This window comes from Pagrus pagrus (genome assembly GCF_965226575.1).
Source record: "Pagrus pagrus genome assembly, chromosome: 3".
Classification (NCBI taxonomy): domain Eukaryota; kingdom Metazoa; phylum Chordata; class Actinopteri; order Spariformes; family Sparidae; genus Pagrus; species Pagrus pagrus.
The window spans coordinates 19,686,874-19,704,738 of NC_140187.1; the positions used below are offsets into that span (position 1 = coordinate 19,686,874).

A 17,865-nucleotide genomic window follows, 5' to 3' on the forward strand; every position below is an offset into this window, starting at 1 on the left:
GTGTGTGTGTGTGTGTGTGTGTGTGTGTGTGTGTGTGTGTGTGTGTGTGTGTGTGTGTGTGTGTGAGAGAGAGAGAGAGAGAGAGAGAGAGTAACATCATATGTCACAGGTGATGCTCACCCTGCTTATTAGGATCAGGCTCAGGGCTGGATGGCGAGGGGCCAGGTGGGGTGGGTGAAGCAGTAGGGGGAGGGTGCTGCTTGTCGCCATCTTGAAGACGAGCAGTCTTGGATGTCTCGATTCCCTTCACCCTCCGAGCATGGCGGTTCCCCTTATAGTGGGCCTCTGCCTGGCTCTGGCAGAAGAAAAACACATATCAAAGGTTTACGTTAAAAGTCATGGATTTCCGTTTTTTAACAGAACATTTCATTCAGTTCGCCGTGTCGGTAATTTTTATTTCCTTTTGTCTTCTAGACAGCCATATGAGCTGATGTCAGAGAGCCAGTAAGTGAACCTAGATCAGTGAAGTGAACCCACACCAAATCCTTCAAAAGGTAAATGTCTTGACATGGAATTGCCCTTGCTTTACTATTAAGAGTTGAGAGATTTGTGACCAGAAAGGGGCATTCTCAAATTCAATGACAGTCTTTTGCTGGCTAGCTTCTTAAATGTAAAGATTTGCTGTTATTCTTTGTCATTTATGATAGAAAATGAAGAGTCATTGTGTTTTGGACTGTTTGGTTTGACAAAAGAAGCAGTTTGACTTTGGGCTCCGGGAAATTGTAACACGCATTTTTCACATTTTTTATTTTTTGACAATTTACAGAAATAATGATTAATTTGGAAAATAATGAGATGATTTCATAATGAACAAAATCTGTATTTGCAGCCCGACAAAGCACCTACAGTAACTCCCATGATCTCCGTTTGAGCTATCAAGTGACCATCAGTTGAAGACTGTGGTTGTGCTGGGCAGCTTCCAGGTGAGGATGTCATACTGTAGCAGGAGCTAAACGACTGAGTGGCAGTTTATAACCAAGGGTGCTCCCTGCCTCAATACATTTAAAATGAAATGAACCCCCCACACACACATTTTTTGACCCCAAGTATACTACAATAACTACTCACAAACGCTGAAATATATTCTGGTACCCTGCATATTCGGTGCAATTGAGTAAATGGCTTGTTTAGCTGATGGTTTGCAGGTCTGATGTGCTGATTAGGCTGTTGGGGAAGATTAGCCTCGAGTATATTCTCGTCTTCCTTCACTACTGGTGTAATCACTGAACTGGCCTGCCGAGCTGATGATGATTATTGAGTGGTGGGATTATCTGAAATGGGCTGGAGGCCTGTGGGCGACCGGTGACAGTTGACAGTCAGCTACTGAGAGAAAAAAATGGAGCAAATCAAGAAGAGTTTGTGCCCATGAGTGTGAGTTTGCCTGCTTGTCCTTGTGTGATTGCCTAAGAGGATCAGTTTAAACTCAGGAAATGGGAAATATGAAGAGGAGTGGACATTTGTGTCAGTCATTTGTGTGGGTGTAGAGTTTAGGTTTCAGTTCATCAGAGTTTGGGTTAAGGTAACAGGAGATGAGTTACGTGCTGAAGTTATAATCCCTAAGATGTTCCTGAAATGAAACCCCATTTTTCAAGAGCATTGTACTGACAGCCATTGTTGATCAAAAAAAAAACAGTTGTATCTACACATGGTTACTATAATATGGTTATGGTTGGGGAGTGAGCTTGGATATGGCAATATACACAAATTTTTTGCAATGATCTCTCAAACGCTTGAAAAATATATGTAGTGGAGGCAGGATATCTTACAGTCTAACAATAATCTTTATTGTCTAAAATGTTCAGTAAATCGAAAAAGTAAAATCAACCTGTGCAACGTTTTCTGCACTGTGTTCTTTAAAACCAATAAGACAAGGCTAAAGACATTAACAAGCAGTTGGCATTTATATCACCTTTACATTTGTTTTTATGAGCTTTGCATATAAACATGACTTATGTTGGAGTGTATGTTAATGTTTTACTGCTTAATGAACTACAGGCTGTACCAACTATCTCAGGTGGTTTTTGAAACCCACTCATAATCAGCAATTAACTCCAAATTTGCCTTTCTATTTTCCCCTTGTGTGTCCTGTTCGTCAGCACAAATTTGCCAAAACAAAACAGGGAACAGTAGAAAGCAGCAGATCATATACTTCAGACTACATCCAGAAGACATGATACTGAATTGTTGCTAAAGAAGTGACATCTCACTTCCTTCTAGTTGCACATGCTGACTAGGCTGCGCCCACACAGAAGCCACAAACAACAGTTACTTTTTTTATATCTTTGACTTAAGTCTCTATTTAACACACTTAAGTTCAACATGTCATAGCATTGCGCCGGAAAAGTGGAATAAAATTAGTCTGTTCACATCACAGCCAGGCCGAGCCAGAGGCGATAAATACCTGTGACTACTGAAGGGTTAATTGACCCAGGAGTAAATCCTGATAATTTACATTCACGTAACACACAAAAGCCAGACGTTAGTGGGTATAAGTGGGTTTTTTGGCCAGTGTGATGGCCATGTGTGAAGGGATGTTATTTTGCTGAGTCTCATTCCTAGGTTGTCAAACTAACAAACTTTCTGCCTCGCTACAGATAGGACCCACTACCTTCTGCACTGGCACATAACATTGACACTGATCATATACAAGAGGTTCAGAAGCATCCAACATGTCGATAATTCCTTAAAATACTGGGCTGGAAAATCAGCGTTTACCCTTCGAGTCTAGATATACACATGCATGTCAGCTTCAAATAAAATCAAAGGAAAGTGAGTGAGATGTTAGGGCACAAATATAGTTCCTGTAAGCTCTCGCTAATACAATGATACAATATTGTGTGTGTGCCTGTACGTGCATGTGTATGCACAAGCAAGAGGCCTGCTGGGATTAGGTAGGTTGCATTATGTCAATAACGAAGCTAAGGGACCCACATGAGGCGCGTGACAGGTACATGTCAGGGGCTCTGCAGGGTGGGATGCTTCTCTGAGGCAAGTGGACCACTGGGACGTGTTCAGGATGCCTCTGTAAGCCCGAGGTATTAACTGCCAATGATAGTTACCCATATAGCCCTCATCCTGATTGGTGATGACAGAAAGGCAGATATAGCTCCGCCTGTGTAACCCAACTCCTCTGGCTGCTGCTACCCAAAGCCCTGCAATTAGACAAGGGGATGAAGCCCAACAACTCCACGAACAACTGACAGCAGAAATACTCAATGCTCCTTCCTCTCTTTGCAGTCCACACTTTGTGCTGCTGTCCTTCTTAGTTTCCTCTGCCTCTCTGCAACTCCCAATCCCTTGAGCTTTGATACTTCCACTCTCCCTGTGACCTTCGGTGTCACGTCTTAAGAAATCGATGAGGATGTGCCATCAATTCAGGCTCCAAAATCTTGACAGCCTCGGAGGTGGGGGTGGGATGCAGCAAAGACAATAGGATATAAAAGAGATTAAAGCATCTGATCTTCGCAGTGAAGAGGAAAGTGAATAATGATAAAATATAAATGACGTTTGGTATAGCAGGTGAAATGGACTGAGAGAAGCTACGAAAGCGCCTATGGAAAGGGGGATTAAGAGGAATGAAGAGGCAGAGATGGGATTTAAGGGGGAGAAAATGAGAGCAAGTGAATGTCCCTGAAATCCTTTTCCTCTCTAAGCAGGATGTGCTTTGATGTTTTATCTATAAAGCGACAAAGGCACAGAAAGCAGAGAGAGCGCGTCTAGCAGCCAGATCTACTGTACGGGGGTACTGGCAGCAGCGACAGGAAGAGGGGGTGGGAAGATGCTGGAGAGAGGTGGAGAGAAGGAGAGGGGGACAGATGATACAGTATATGCCACAGAGGGAGACGCAGAGACATGAAAACTGACAGGGAAAATGGTGAGCAAACTTAAACAGACAGGGGATGTGAATGGAACAAGGTTTGGTGTTGCCCTTAGAAGAACAGAGAGGAAGAAGGAGAGAGAGGGGTCCAGTGTGGTACTGCAGTGGTGACGATGGCTAATGCAGCACGGCGTGACGTCAGCCTTGCAGCAGAGCTGAGCTAAACACTGGCAGGCTAATCTGTCCTCTGTGGCCCGAAATGAATTGCAATGTTATAATTACAACACGTGTGGCTACAGCGGAGTAGCAGCGAAGAGCACCTGCGTCTGAATGGCCACTATCAATCAATCTGCCTCTTTCACTAAGTACTTGAGAGCTCCCACTCGACACCGGCCTGCCTCAGACGTAAACACTAAAGAAAACGTTGGTATTATTAATGCACTTTGGTGCTGTGTGAAAAATAATGAACGTTTGTCTGCGTTTTAACTGCAGCGCAGCCCAGACAGCGCAAGTAAGCCAAGTACTGAACTGTAAGCAGAGTATTCCTTCATTATTAAAGAATGTCCACCGTGCTTTAAGCTCCCAGTCTCTCGGGTTACTGTGGAAAATGCTGTAGAGCTGCAGCAGAGCAGATGCACACCGCGGCTTGCAAGTAAAACAGCAGGCAGCACTAACAGGTGGCTCGGTATCAGAGGTTTCAACGCATAGCACATGCGTGACACAAGTTAGAAACACGCACATACATTTTCTTACATGCAGTATGTAAATATGAACATGCTGTAGTAAATAAGAGCGATCCCCGCTCATGTTCTGTACCCCACGCTCATGTAGACCATGTGAGAACACGCAGGTCTGAGCAGGGGAGATATAATTAAGCGGCCCCTCACAGAGAGAACAGTTTCAGATGACTCCCTCCCTGACTGTGTCCTTTACACACCACTGCATTTAGAGTACAAGTATTTAGCGCTTCATCACTGGAATGCATTTATATTTTTAGCTAGGCTTCTGTGTCAGGTTTTTGTTTGATTTCTACTCATGTTTAGGTTAGAGGTTACACTGTAGGTCGTCAACACCAGGATTTTTCCATCCGTAAAAGCCTTTTTAATATCGATAAATACACGCTGCATGAAGATGTTTAGTTTAACTTTTTTAAACTTCTGATAGAATTAACGGTAGAAAATAGTGTGAGCTGTTTTCCTGTGGGATAATTGCAGAGGTCACATTTATCTTTCTGTAGATAATCGACAAAGGCAGCGTCATTAGAACAGTTGTGAACCATCTGAAGGCCACCAGGAACTGTAACCAACCATCAAAATATTTCCACTGCACACATGTACTCACAGACACATACACACCGTTAAAGGCCCAGCACTAGCCTCTTAACACATCAATCATGTCATCCCGTAGCCGGGTTTCAGATGTCCACATTATGAGTTATTTGCTTTTCACCTTCAGTTAAGACTACTGCCTCTTTAACGGAGACACTCAAATCATTCCTCTAGAGTTTCATCACTACTGGATGCTTTTATTTCAGTCCCTCTGCCTTATGCTGGCATAGCGCCGCCTGTCTCTGTCACCAGTGAAATGCAGAAAATGTGCTCAATCAGCTTTAAGGTATGGCTTTGAGGACAAGCTCCTGTTAGCTGTGGTCCCCCCCCCTCACACATCTCACATTGCTCCATTAAAACCTCATCAGAGACCATTAAAAAAACACTTGTTGTACTGAGAGGTTCGCTATCAACACCTGAAATATGTTTTCAACGGTTCAGCCAAACAAAATCTCTGTAGGCATTTAAAAGGAAAGGTTCAGCAAACTTCTTGAATCTTGCTCTCTTTCCATTTGCGTTTGTTATGCAACATTCCCTTTGCTCATATTGTGCACATAAAAAGTTAGACTGGACAGTCACTGATTAAGCAAGCAGGGTTTTTTCCTCGGTCTTCCTTCCCCCACTCTCCTTCCTGGACAGCTAAAATTGGAGCTGAGAAACTGTGAACCAAGTTCTCACCTGCACCAGCTGTACAGTCAATCAACAACTAACTTTGAGTCCAGCCTACTAACATTTTAGGTCATGATTTAACGTTATTAGAGTGCAGGTGCAGGGCAGACAGTAAGACTGTTTACTAAGCTCCACCCTCATAGTTACTGTGGTTATGCCTGTCAAGCTGTTTGTATTTATCAGGAACACATCCATTTTACAATGATAACAGTTAGGGATTACCTGCCTATGCCTAAAAGCATTACGTTGGCTCTGATGTGGCATTTTTTTCTCTGTCTGCAGTCAAAAATTTCGACACTGAGATTTAAATTTTTACAGCAAATGTATATTGGTTCCATATATCTGTTATAGGTCTCCTTGATTACTAACAATCAGTACTGTATCTGCCCTGGGGTCCATTCGGTCCAGTAACATTTGAAACATCTAGAAGATTAAATGATTTTATTCCATTCATGTCTGCAGGGAGCCAACAGGAAATAATGTCAATGGATGGCTCTATGGGCCTAAAAGCATGGACGCATGAGGAGGCCCATCTAGGCTTAAAATAAAGACACAACATTGTTTTTTTATTGCAGAGTAGAACTGGTTAGAACAATGATGAGAACCGACTTGTTAATTCATGCTAACATAACCAAGGTTGGCTGCTTTGTTTTTACGCTTAATGTTACAAGAATAAAGGCTTTGAGGATGAGGGCTTACTCATGTGATATGCAAACATTATCAAACTCTATCTTGGGTAAAGAGTTCATCTGGGGGTTGGAGGAGTCTAACTTTATCAAATACAGTAAAGAGCAGGACAGAGCTGCTAACATTGTCCTTAAATCTGATATTGTGGCGTCTGGGACCAGCTTTAATATAGTGGGGAAGCGCTACATAGTGGATGTGCTTGTTTTAAACGTAACCTGTAAACTAACAAACTTGTTAGTTAATGATGTGCTTGGTTACTACTGTCAGTAGTAGCAAGTTAGCCTGAAGTGCTAACATTTTTGCAGCCAACATTTGAGACACTATTTAATCATTTTCTTACACTTCTGCTTTTTGTAGTTTTTATTGTTGGTAAGGCTGTAGACACCAGCCTTAATACGCTTTAAATACCAAATATCACTCACATTACTTCCTCATACATATCAATTTGGTATTGTTTGAAATCCAAAGCTTGACTAGCTCAGCAGGATATTGTCTAAGCAAGCCCTTCATTTGGACCATTCAAGGTTTTTTACCTCCGAGTTGAAGCGTATTTGGCAGACGTTGCAAGAGATGATTGGTCGCTTTGTCTTCACCATAGGTGGGCCAAAGGTATGCGTCATCACAGCCTTCTGGACAGGGTCCATCTGAGGAGAGACAAGCCAGAGGTCACATCAAAGACTCAGCAACGCAGGAGGATTTGGAGGGCAGTGTTTCTGTGTTTCTCCTAATCCACTGGACGTGGATGAGAGAGAAAGGTTTTGAAGAAAAAGTGCAGGTGAATGACAGGCGGAGCTGCCGAAGGGGGAGAAAGCTGGGAGATAAAAAAAAAGAGTGGTGAAGAGTGAATTGAAGAGGGAGCAGTGATTGATGTGGACAGGAGGGTGTGTGTTTTCTCAGCAGCAGCTGGTGCCGCTGTCTGTGCCGGAGTTCTTGGGTGCCGTTCAAACGCTTTAATTCATGCTGGGGTTAGAAGAGCCTAATTACAGACCCCTATCTCCCAAAAATTGTACTATGTTTGTGCGCTACAAAACTGCTGCTTTTCAAAACATCATAACCTGAGTATTACACGAGACAGTAGCAAGGTTTTCTGTGAAGTACCTTGATAAGAGATCAAATGTATTTTAGATAAGATTCAGCTTTACGGTTGCTTTAGGGACATGACATCCTTGTAGGGAGAAAAGCAATCAAATTCTGCTGCAGGGAAATTGAATTCCACTTTTTAAATAGTCAGTGAGTGGTAAAAATACAGAAATACACTAAAAATGTAAAACAATGAACAATGAAATTATCCAAGTGAAATATGCACAAGCCTGGGATAACATAACAATATGCTGTCGGTACAGTAATTAAAAACAAAACAACTGAGGATTAGATTTCCAACATTTATGGGTTGACTTAAGTTTGAATACAGAGGTCTATTTCTGTCATTACAGAGGTGTAACTGCTGTCATTAGAAGCAGCTCAACACACATCCTATTTGGTGATTCACATAATATGACTAAAGCAATTAATCATAAGAATGGAGAAATATGTATATTGTAAAGACAGCAGCAATGAAAATGTTTAATAAGATGGAAAAAGTAAACAATAAACAAGTATATATATAAAAATAATGGGATAAAAGTCATTCTGAACTATCTTTAATTAAATGCCAGATTGAAAACAATGGGCTAAAAATACCAACGAAGCTTGTTATTATCAGATCAAGCAACAGATTTAAGCCACGTCATTCTCTTATGAAATGTTTACTGCCTCATTTTTAGTAACTCAAATGGACTCGTGTGAGCTCTGACCCATTGGCAGGGTTCAACAACCACAGCGCTGGGTGTTGCCCTCATTAAGCAGCCAAAAGCACACTGCGGTTTTACTCAGCCTCTCATCTCCTGCTCAGACTGTGAACGCACGCTGCCAAATGAGAGACTGTTTACACTCTCAAGCGCCAGGCACCAGGGGAAATGGTATAATTGGTCTGAAAACTTAAACCCTGTTTGAATGCATTGTTAGAAATATTTATAGACTTTAGCCTGCCTTTTTTTTTTTGCTTCCGGTCTCTGACTCGTGTCTCCAAATCACCTCTCTTGTTGTGTGCTCTTCATGTGGAGGCCCTGTAACACCTTGTTTGTTTACATCCGTACATTTGTCTCAGTGCCAACATTATGCATGGGTGAAGGTCTGACAGCCTTTGTGTTTAGAGTGCGTTGTGTATGTGTCATCGTTTGTGAGCCAACAAGGTTGACAAAAACCTCTCTCTCGCTGTCCTGTCCCTCTTTCGTTGGTGGTCTCTGCCTCCCGTCATATCCCGAGTTTTTTGCTGCCATTATTTGACCACCTGTTCTCGTCCCTACTGTTATAACCTCATTAACCTATTAGTCCACTTTCTGTCTCCTCTTTCACTCTCTCCTTCATCAAACAATGAAGCTTTTGTTACACCAGAATTTTACCCTGTGTGCCACATGTTTTTCTGAGGTTGGAGTTCATTCGCTGCTTTATTCTGAGATAGCACATTGTAAGATATCTGTTTATTCATTTGTTTCAGATTATAAAAGTTATAATCCTTAAGATTTCACTCTTGATTTGGTAGTAACAACAAATGCATTTTTTTTGTCCTACAGCAGGTAGTTGTGTTTGTAACGGCACGTTATTGACCACTGGTGGCAGAAAACACAAATTTAGAGGCTACTCTGTCAGGGATGCAACAGGGGAAGAGCAACTCTTTTATTTGTTTACAGCGCACTTAATCTGTGAGTTGAGAGGATTCATTGCTGTAGCTGTTTCATAAAAACGACAGTTAGCCTGGCTCCAGAAATCTAAATCCTGTGTTGTGCTCTTCGACAACAGAGCCAATGAGTGTAATGTGAAGTGGGGAGATACAGTGTAAAAGACTTTATAGAGATAACTTTATCGGGATAACTGTGACTCAAGAAAATCATGAATATCCTCACATGAATGAGAAAAAAAGCTGTCTAGCTTGCTGATTTACAGTCCTTTATTGGTTTCCTGATTTATTTTGAATTGCTTAAGACTGCCACCATGGCTGAAGGCATGGCTTGCACATTGTATCCTCCACAATAACAAGTTAAACAGATGTGTGTAAATACTACACATTCCAAACTAAATAAGGACAAGGAGATGAGGTTTCCACCATGATTACTTATTTAGCATTCGCTGGTTGATTGTTTTTCATAAAAAAAAGATGTATGTCCTGTCTGTGAGGCAATACTAATATTTGTTTTGGTAGTTTTTAATTTGAAAGTTTTAAGAATATTTTGATGATTATCGGGTTTACATCGCGAATCGCAGTTATGTACAGAATGCCTATCTTTGATACAATAAAAAACTGAAAGATTGCTAAACTTCAAAGTGATATATCTTTCCAAAACCAACTGACATGGAGTAATAACATGCACATTAAACTTTAGCGTTACAGAAAAATGATTTTCCTCGGGAGAGCAACAAATCAACAGAGTGGGAGAGGCTCATTTTCTCCCTCTGCACTCACCATGCCTCACTGTGCAGCTTATGTCTCAATACAGGCAGGTGAGACCCACAGTATACTCCTGAGGATCTTAAGTGTCTGGAAATTACTTGTAATCCTGTTGAGTCAGACCTGATATGAGCTCTCTAGATAACTCACAAAACTCCACACTGCACAAAAAGTTTCGACCCACACTGGAGCATTGCTGTGTTTCAAACCATAAACACACTAATTGAGTGTTTTTGTCAGCCCGTCCTTCTCATTGTGTCCTTTTTGTCTCTGCAGCCTCTGGAGACGAGCAGGCTGATCAGGCTTTGAATGAAGACTCCAGTCTTCTGTCCCTCTGTGACAGCAGCGTTATAGACTTTTTGAATTTTACTGTGCGGACAGAGAGTGATTTGGATTTAGGTGTTCTGGCATTAGTGGCCACACTCAATGTCCTCGCCGAAGCTGGATGAATCATTAACCTGCGGAAGGGTCATTTTGCCTGAGCGCATAAAAATGAGCTAGCCGATAATGTGTGTGTGCGTGGTGCACGTGCATCCGTGTTTGTGGCCACGCTGACCTTCACATGAAACCCAATCTGGAAATGAGAAGGAGCCACAGAAAATGCTGACTACAGAGAACACAGCCTGTGCCTCTTATACAATTGATTAGCTGTAACTCATTTTATTGCAATAAAACAGTCACCGGGGCATTTTCTCAATTATGCTGAAACTCACTCTGCTGAACAAAAAGTAAACAGCTGTCACCTTATCATTTTGGATTATACAGCATAAATCCTCAGCACTTCATCACTTGTCTTCACTCAGGAGGCAACGCTCCAAAACTTCCACTGAATACCTGCTCTGCCTTCTGTTAAGTGAAACGAGATGATAACAAATCCCAGACGCTGTCTGAGCACACGTGTATACATGCTTGTATGCAGGTAAGGCTGCAAGCACTCACTGTATTGAAGTTGTGGAAGAGGCCGATGCTGGCCGGGTGAGGCGACTCCAGGGGGAACTGGAGGAAGGGCTTCATGTCCAGTGGGGTAGGGATGACAGACGGGCTCCTGAGGAAGGCAGGGACCGGCCCCGGTCGGTTTACGCTTCCTGTGGAAGATGCACAAACAACAAAATCCTATAAATGATGTGTGTTCCACTTACAGCGAATAATGTAGAGAATAGGGATGAATGATCATATCGGCGCATCAGTAAAAGATTCAATGTTGGCATTAGCCTGAAATAAACATTTCTGCTGATATTTTAAATCCATAAAATGTAGCTTTAATTGTGTGCACGCACAGCACAGCAAGTATTTTTCTGTCCACATATGCCAGTGGGTCAACACAATAAGAATAATGAAAGTATAATGCTATGTTAATTCCAATACACAACAGACTTAACGTTCTCTGCAATTAGGCTGAAAAAACATATTAAATATATTGGTATCTGCATCAGCAATTGGCCAAAATTAGTTGAGAAATATAGATATTGGATATTGGCAAAAATGAAATCTGAAATCATTGCACAAGGTGTGTTTGTGACAAGATGATAACAAATACCACATTTAATGAAATATTTTCTTAAAGGCATATTTTGGTGTTTTGGGCTTCCGCTGGTAGCAGGTTATCTTAGCTTAGCTTAGCATCTTAGCTTAGCTTAGCATAGCACAACAAGGTCCACCTACCAGTACTTCTAAAGTTCACATATTAAAGATTCCATATGGTACAAAAAGATAAATCCATTTCTTTCTTTAACTAAAAATAGGTCCAGGTCATCAAAATGCTCAATTCATGGACCTCCATAAGATTATAATGTCACAACTGAGTCACCGGCCTCAGCTATGCCCCCAGTACAGCTGTGGTTTCACACGGTGGGTGGTGCCTGCTCTGGCCTGTCAGAACTGACCAATCAGAGACTGGGTTTTTAGAGGTGTGGGGCCTGAAAGAGACCAGAGCTAAAACTGCGTTCAAACAGGGTGAATAGAGATCCGACAGTATGAAAAAAATAATGTGTGTTTTTTAACAAAGCATGTAAACATTTCATAACAGACACCCAAAACAGAAAGTCTGAACATGAAAATGAGCATAATATGGGACCTTTATCTTGTCTTGTTTGTAGCTAACCAGCTGCTGGCTATATATATATATATATATAAATAATTACGACAAAGAGGTGAGAGTGGTGTTGACCTTCTCATCTAACTGTTGACAAGAAAGAAAAATGAGAGTGTGTCCAATTATTCCTTTCAAGCTAATCATCAAATCAGATCATGTTCCTTTCTTTAAATAAATCTAATACTCCCCTTTTTCAAAATATAAACCCTCATATTCTGCGTCATTTTTCCATATCCAGCCCCACTACCCACCCACACCTCTCCTCTCTCTTGCTCACTTTTCTCCTAGTAGTAGCTCAGCAGCGGTGAATGCCTGCACTTGAGGAGTGTTCTGTGATGGGCAGGAGGGCTAAGCTCCTTAAGCCTCGCAGCTGGGGTGCTGCAGATATCCGCCTTTTCTCCATTTCTCCCTCTGTCTCTCTCTCACCAAGCACAGTTTTCTATCCTCATTTCATGGTCCCTTATTCCGTCTGTCTGCCTCTGTATCCCCAGTCTGTACTTCTCCTCACTCCAGCACCAGTCCTTCTAGCTGTTTTGTTCATCCTCATCCTCTTTCTGTTTTGCTCTCTCCTTTCCACTTCTGCTTCCTGTAGTTATTCTTCTTCTTTAGCGTAACACCAGCAGGGCGCTTCAGGCCCAATCTAGCTATGCAGAAAGAATTTGTATAATCTTTTCTCCTGAGATTATATGCAATCATCATCCTCTATTGCCACTGCTTTGTGATGACTACTTAACCATTTTGTTACATTTGAAAAGAGAAATTGGTCACTTGTCAAAACGAGGGGAAGAAAAGGCTATTTTGGTAACGGCAGAGGAGGCTCCTTTCACTGACGGCAAGGGAGACGTAAAAACTGTGCTGTCAGGATCCGAAATAGACGCAGGGGAAAGTCTCTCCTTCTGGCATTCCCCTTCAGACCGTTTCAGGGTGGCTTTGGCAGCTGAAGCTCAGCTGCAGCCATTGTCATTTGTGTCTGGCTGCTTTAGCATACCGTGCATGAGAGGGAGGGAGTTAACGAAGGTAGGAAGGGGAATAAGATATAAAAGTGGAGGTCACGGTTTAGATGTCCTTCAGACATGCCATGAAATCCCATAGCTCACGTGGCGGCCATTATCACCTCTCCAAACCAGCCACAGCAAGATTTGTGCAGAGTGAAAAACCAGCGGTAATAACACACCTTAGTTCACACCAACATATGAACATGTAGGAATGAACGAACGCTCAACACCAGATATCCTGACGGGATGAGTGTAAGCAATAGCAGGATCAGATAGGACCAATCTATCTGGGACTATTTTTAAATGATCAGAGAAAGTTTGATTTTTTTTTTTATTCCTGTTTTTAAAAAATTAAAATATTAAAGGATAAGAATGGTATTACTGTATGTTTGTTGACTGAAGCTAACAACGTGTTAGTCCATCTTTTCATACTTTCTCCCAGTCTCTATATGGATCTCAAGCCCATTTGTTTCAGAAGGGTGAATAGCGTATTTGTTGGGGACTATTTTCAGCAGTGGATTAATACACATATGGTGAGCTAGTGAGTATTTATAGGACGCTGTATGTGGGGTTGACTCCAAAGTTTGCAACAGTGCTCTATGGCTCAGAGGAAAAAGATATATCAGGCTTTAGCCACACAGATATCGTTAAGACCAGTTAATTGATGGCTTTTTGTCTTCTCGTGGGATTTGTTTGAGAAAAAAAAAGATCACTAGACCGAAATTACCTATTACATTCTATGGATTCATTCTCGCTTCTAGTTTTTGTGTCAAACACAAAAAAAATGAAGTGGAAATCATCGAAGATGCAATTAAGCATGTGGTTAACAAAGCATGTTAAAAGACAATAACGTTTAAGCTTTATGGCCTGGCTTGGAGGGATCATCATTGTGTTTCCTCTTTGGTTAGTGAGGCACACTCTTGGCATGCTTCTGTTAAATCCGCAGCTCATTTTACGCCACATTACAATTTAAAGGTCAGAGCTTGTCTGCTGTTACTCATACATCTGCATTTACTGTGCAGACTTTCACAATACAGTGATGTGTGTAGCATTGGCACACATTGTGTTCAGGGTCATATTCTGCACCATCCCACAGCAGCTCAATGCAGTATGAGCGTAGCAGCATCCACTGACCTACCCTCCTCCTGAGTGATTTACAATGACATCAGATAAGTGAACGCCACGTCTCCCCAACAGCAACCACGCAGGGAGGGAGAGCATTGATTGGACACATTCTGAGGAGCGTTAAAGTGTTAAAGTGCTGCCAAACTCTATAAATCCAGGCCTCACCATCTATTGCTCCTTCTCTCCACTAAAATGAACCGACAGCGCTGTCTCACCCAGCCCCTCATCTGACTGCCTTTTTTTTCTAATGCAAATGTTTGGGCGAGAAAAAGATCAATGCCTGTGTAATAGCTTATTGAATTTTTGTGTAGATTGTGAGAGAGAGGTACTCGGACAGAAATGAAGAGACGCTGAGGGGGAAACAAAAAAAAAAAAAAAAAACAGACAACCAGAGACAGAATCCTATTGTCATAGTTGATTTCACAAACCTTGAGATGTGCGCACACACAGGCATGCACACACCAATATGCTGTGACTAAGGCTTCCCAAATTGGCAATTCATTTAGCCAATTTGGGTTTAATGATCACAGAGGTAATGTCAATGTCAGTGACGTTGCCGGAGCCTCTCTGTATTCCCTGCCCGCCTCCGTCTTTGTGCTCCATGATGGGACCAGGAGGGAAGCAGACGGGAGACTGGCTGACATGCAGTCTAGCAGATTGAAGTCTGATGAGAGGCAGAAGCACTGCAGGGTCCCACCAAAAAAATAGCAGAAAAATGAAATGCAGCCACCTTTGGTTCCGGGCCCCTCTGCTTAACACTCAAGAGGACCGGCTCAGCACACGATGCCAGCCGCCTCACATCTGCATCTAAATGGGCTGCTGTGCACAGAGGACTCTGAAATGAGCTTCTGTGGCAGATTAGCCAGCCTTCCCCTGACAAAAACCCCCTCGCTTTTCCTGCAGCAGAGAAGGACAACTCTGTGGTGGCTCTGTTAACCCGAAAACCTCTGGATCCACTGTTCTCTTGTTTGTCTTTTGCCTATGTTTTGTGTGTTGATCCAACATTCGGTGGCTGATGACATGTTGATGATTGCCATCTGTTCAAATTATTTGTTTTGTGGCAGGAATGCTGAGCTGCCACGTTTTGGCATCAGGCATCATAATAACCAGTTCTCTGCAAAATAAATACTTGAAATGATTTGTTACATCAGCTCTCTCCCATGTGGCGTACATGCACTGCAACCGTGTTAGAGGGTCCAACCTTTGAAGAAGCGCAGTGTTAACTTTGTCGTGATTGCAGGGGGGAGATGGCTCTGTCTTAGTGTCGCATACTGCTACTGTGAAGGACTGAGCATGAAATCCAATTTACTGCAGCTCAGCTTACCCTCAAGTCAAAGGCGGCTATTTCAACCTATAAGCAGGGGAAAGACGACAATACACACACATTCACACACGGGCCTTTGTAGTCTGAATGAACGATGCTCTGAAAAGGAGTCACTTCTCGGCTCAACACTGATTAATGTTGTGTTTGGCTGTGTGAGATCTGGACTGTGAGGAAAGGACACGGTGAGGAGGAGAGCTGAGTGCTGGTGAAGGAGAACACAGTTGATTTCAGGCTGCACTTTGTTTTAATGATAGATGCTCTGCGCCCCAGTGGCCAGGCTTAAATGCCACCTCCCAGAGAACTCTCAGAAGTCCTCTTTCACTGGAAATGTGTGTGTGTGTGTGTGTGCGTGTGTGTGTGTGTGTGTGTGTGTGTGTGTGTGTGTGTGTGTGTGTGTGTGTGTGTGTGTGTGTGTGTGTGTGTTTTAATGCAGTGCTCGCGAGATCAGCTACTGTAGTCCTCCTGCAGCTCCACTCTCTGATTTCATGCAGTATTTGTAGTTACTGAATACTTTTGTTTCCCCCTACAGATTTTGACCTGCTTTCATTAAAATTGAAATCATTATGTAATGATGGTAGCACATTGCTGTGTTTGGACTTTTCCCTGCTAAAAATTTCTCATGAAAAATTCTGTCTTGTCTTACCATAGTGCCGGATTACGAAACATCTTTAAGGAGTTAAAAAACTCCCTGATTGGGGAAGGAACTGGAGATGACGAGCAAAGAGGAGCTGGGTAGGAAATAACGGCAGCGGGGGCTGAGAGGATGGAGTCGATTGAGCGAGGAAAAGAGGTCTGGACGAGGAGGGGAGATGAGGTGGAAAGAGAGGGAAAGCATTGAGGAGGGGGAGGGAGCCGCATGTTTTGAGGTGAGTCCAAGGTGACCAGAGGAGGTAAAGAGCCATGTTAACCTGCAGGTTAATGTACAGACGGCAGAGAGCAGCAGCATGTGACATACTGTGCTGTACATGTGTAAAAAATCTCATGTAAAATCGGTCCAGTTGGTACAGCTGCTTGGAAGGGTTAACCTTTGGCTGTCACATGCAAAATGTCATGAACGCATGAACAATTTTGGGTTATTTTGCTGCCCTCCCTGCAGTTTTTTCTACGTGTCGTGTCTTGTTTTCAGCATTCACAAAAATCCTGAGACATGGAGAAAGTGGCCAATATGCTCCAATTTTTATGTGTATTTGCAGCTGTGTGCATTTTGTGCAGGATTTTAACGCATGCACTGTTCTGTGTTTGCATCATCAAACACAAGCTGATTTTCTTCAAATAATTACACAAACATTTAGCCATGGGGCAAGTCGGAACAAAAAGTGTGTTCAGGTAGAAGTAGAGTGCAACAAGACCAGGTTATTTTCTTCAAACATCTCACTTATTCCCCCCCTTGCCTCTGTACATTTATGAATTTGATTCATTAAGCTGCATGATTAGAATTTACTCAAGATGAAACATTTTGAGATGGTTCTCTCAAATGCCCCCAAATGACCTCTAGAGGCTGTAGTAATTATGACGGTAATTGACGCCCATTGAGCCATACGCGCCAGTGAAAATGATCCACCTATAGTCATTATTCACAACAATTTCAATGTCTGTATCCGAAGAATATGTCACACATGAAAAAATATAAACATCAGGTGAAAGGCATATTTTTCCCTGTGTCTCTCACTCTCTCTCTCTCTGCGAACGAGGGTCAAGAAAAATCAGGTCATCATCATTATTGACTGCCATCAAAGCCAAACTCACAATTAAATATTCGGACAGGCAGTCACGACGCCACAGCAGCAGTGTACCAAGGACTGTTGGTACTTTCACAAAATATTATCACAATTAGATTTTTAATAAATAATCATCTGTGGGTGTGGATTTTAATTTTAGTAAATTATATCATTTTATTGTAATTCTACCTTTAAAACACACAATCCTTCATCATCAGGATACAACGATATCCAAAATCTATGACTGTATTTAGTCTCATATCACGATAACGTTATAATAACAATATATATTACCCAGCTCTAATTTGCACCCACTTGCTTCTTTCCTTAATTTTGTACACAATCATGCCACATCTACATTTAGCTTTGCGTCCTGTCTGTAACCAAAGATTACTCTAGGCAAAAATATAAAGGTCAACACCTGGCTTGACAAACATTGAAATTTCCCTTTAAGCCGTGGAAGGACGGCAGATGGTAAAGGTTTATGTTAACGGTACATTTATGAATCCTAGTCATTTTCACATAATCCCTCCGTGCCTTAGAGTTTTGGGCAGTCGTGTGAATGTTAACCGGAGAGCTTTGTTTCATAAAGAGGCTCACGAACATCTGCCTATCTGTAGCTCCTC

At 42.2% G+C, this 17,865-nt stretch overlaps 1 protein-coding gene and 1 long non-coding RNA gene across 4 annotated transcripts in view; one reads left to right on the forward strand and one right to left on the reverse strand.

The window, feature by feature from the left end:
• LOC311254365 (zinc finger protein 385A-like) overlaps window positions 1-17,865 on the reverse strand; it is a 32,879-nt gene that overhangs the window by 4,785 nt on the left and 10,229 nt on the right. For both annotated transcript variants that reach the window (XM_084348090.1, XM_084348091.1), the window contains exons 2-4: window positions 10,925-11,070; window positions 7,035-7,145; window positions 121-295 (exon numbers count right to left, since the gene is read on the reverse strand). In XM_084348090.1, coding sequence (XP_084204216.1) covers window positions 121-295; window positions 7,035-7,145; window positions 10,925-11,070 — 432 coding nt within the window. The remainder of the gene's footprint in view (window positions 1-120; window positions 296-7,034; window positions 7,146-10,924; window positions 11,071-17,865) is intronic.
• Window positions 236-17,737, forward strand: LOC311254381. Of its 2 annotated transcripts, XR_014622244.1 has the most exons (5): window positions 236-322; window positions 415-494; window positions 830-923; window positions 7,100-7,276; window positions 16,170-17,737. It is a non-coding gene; the product is annotated as an uncharacterized lncRNA (long non-coding RNA). The 2 variants fall into 2 exon arrangements; XR_014622245.1 differs by lacking the exon at window positions 16,170-17,737 and having other exon boundaries at window positions 7,100-7,753.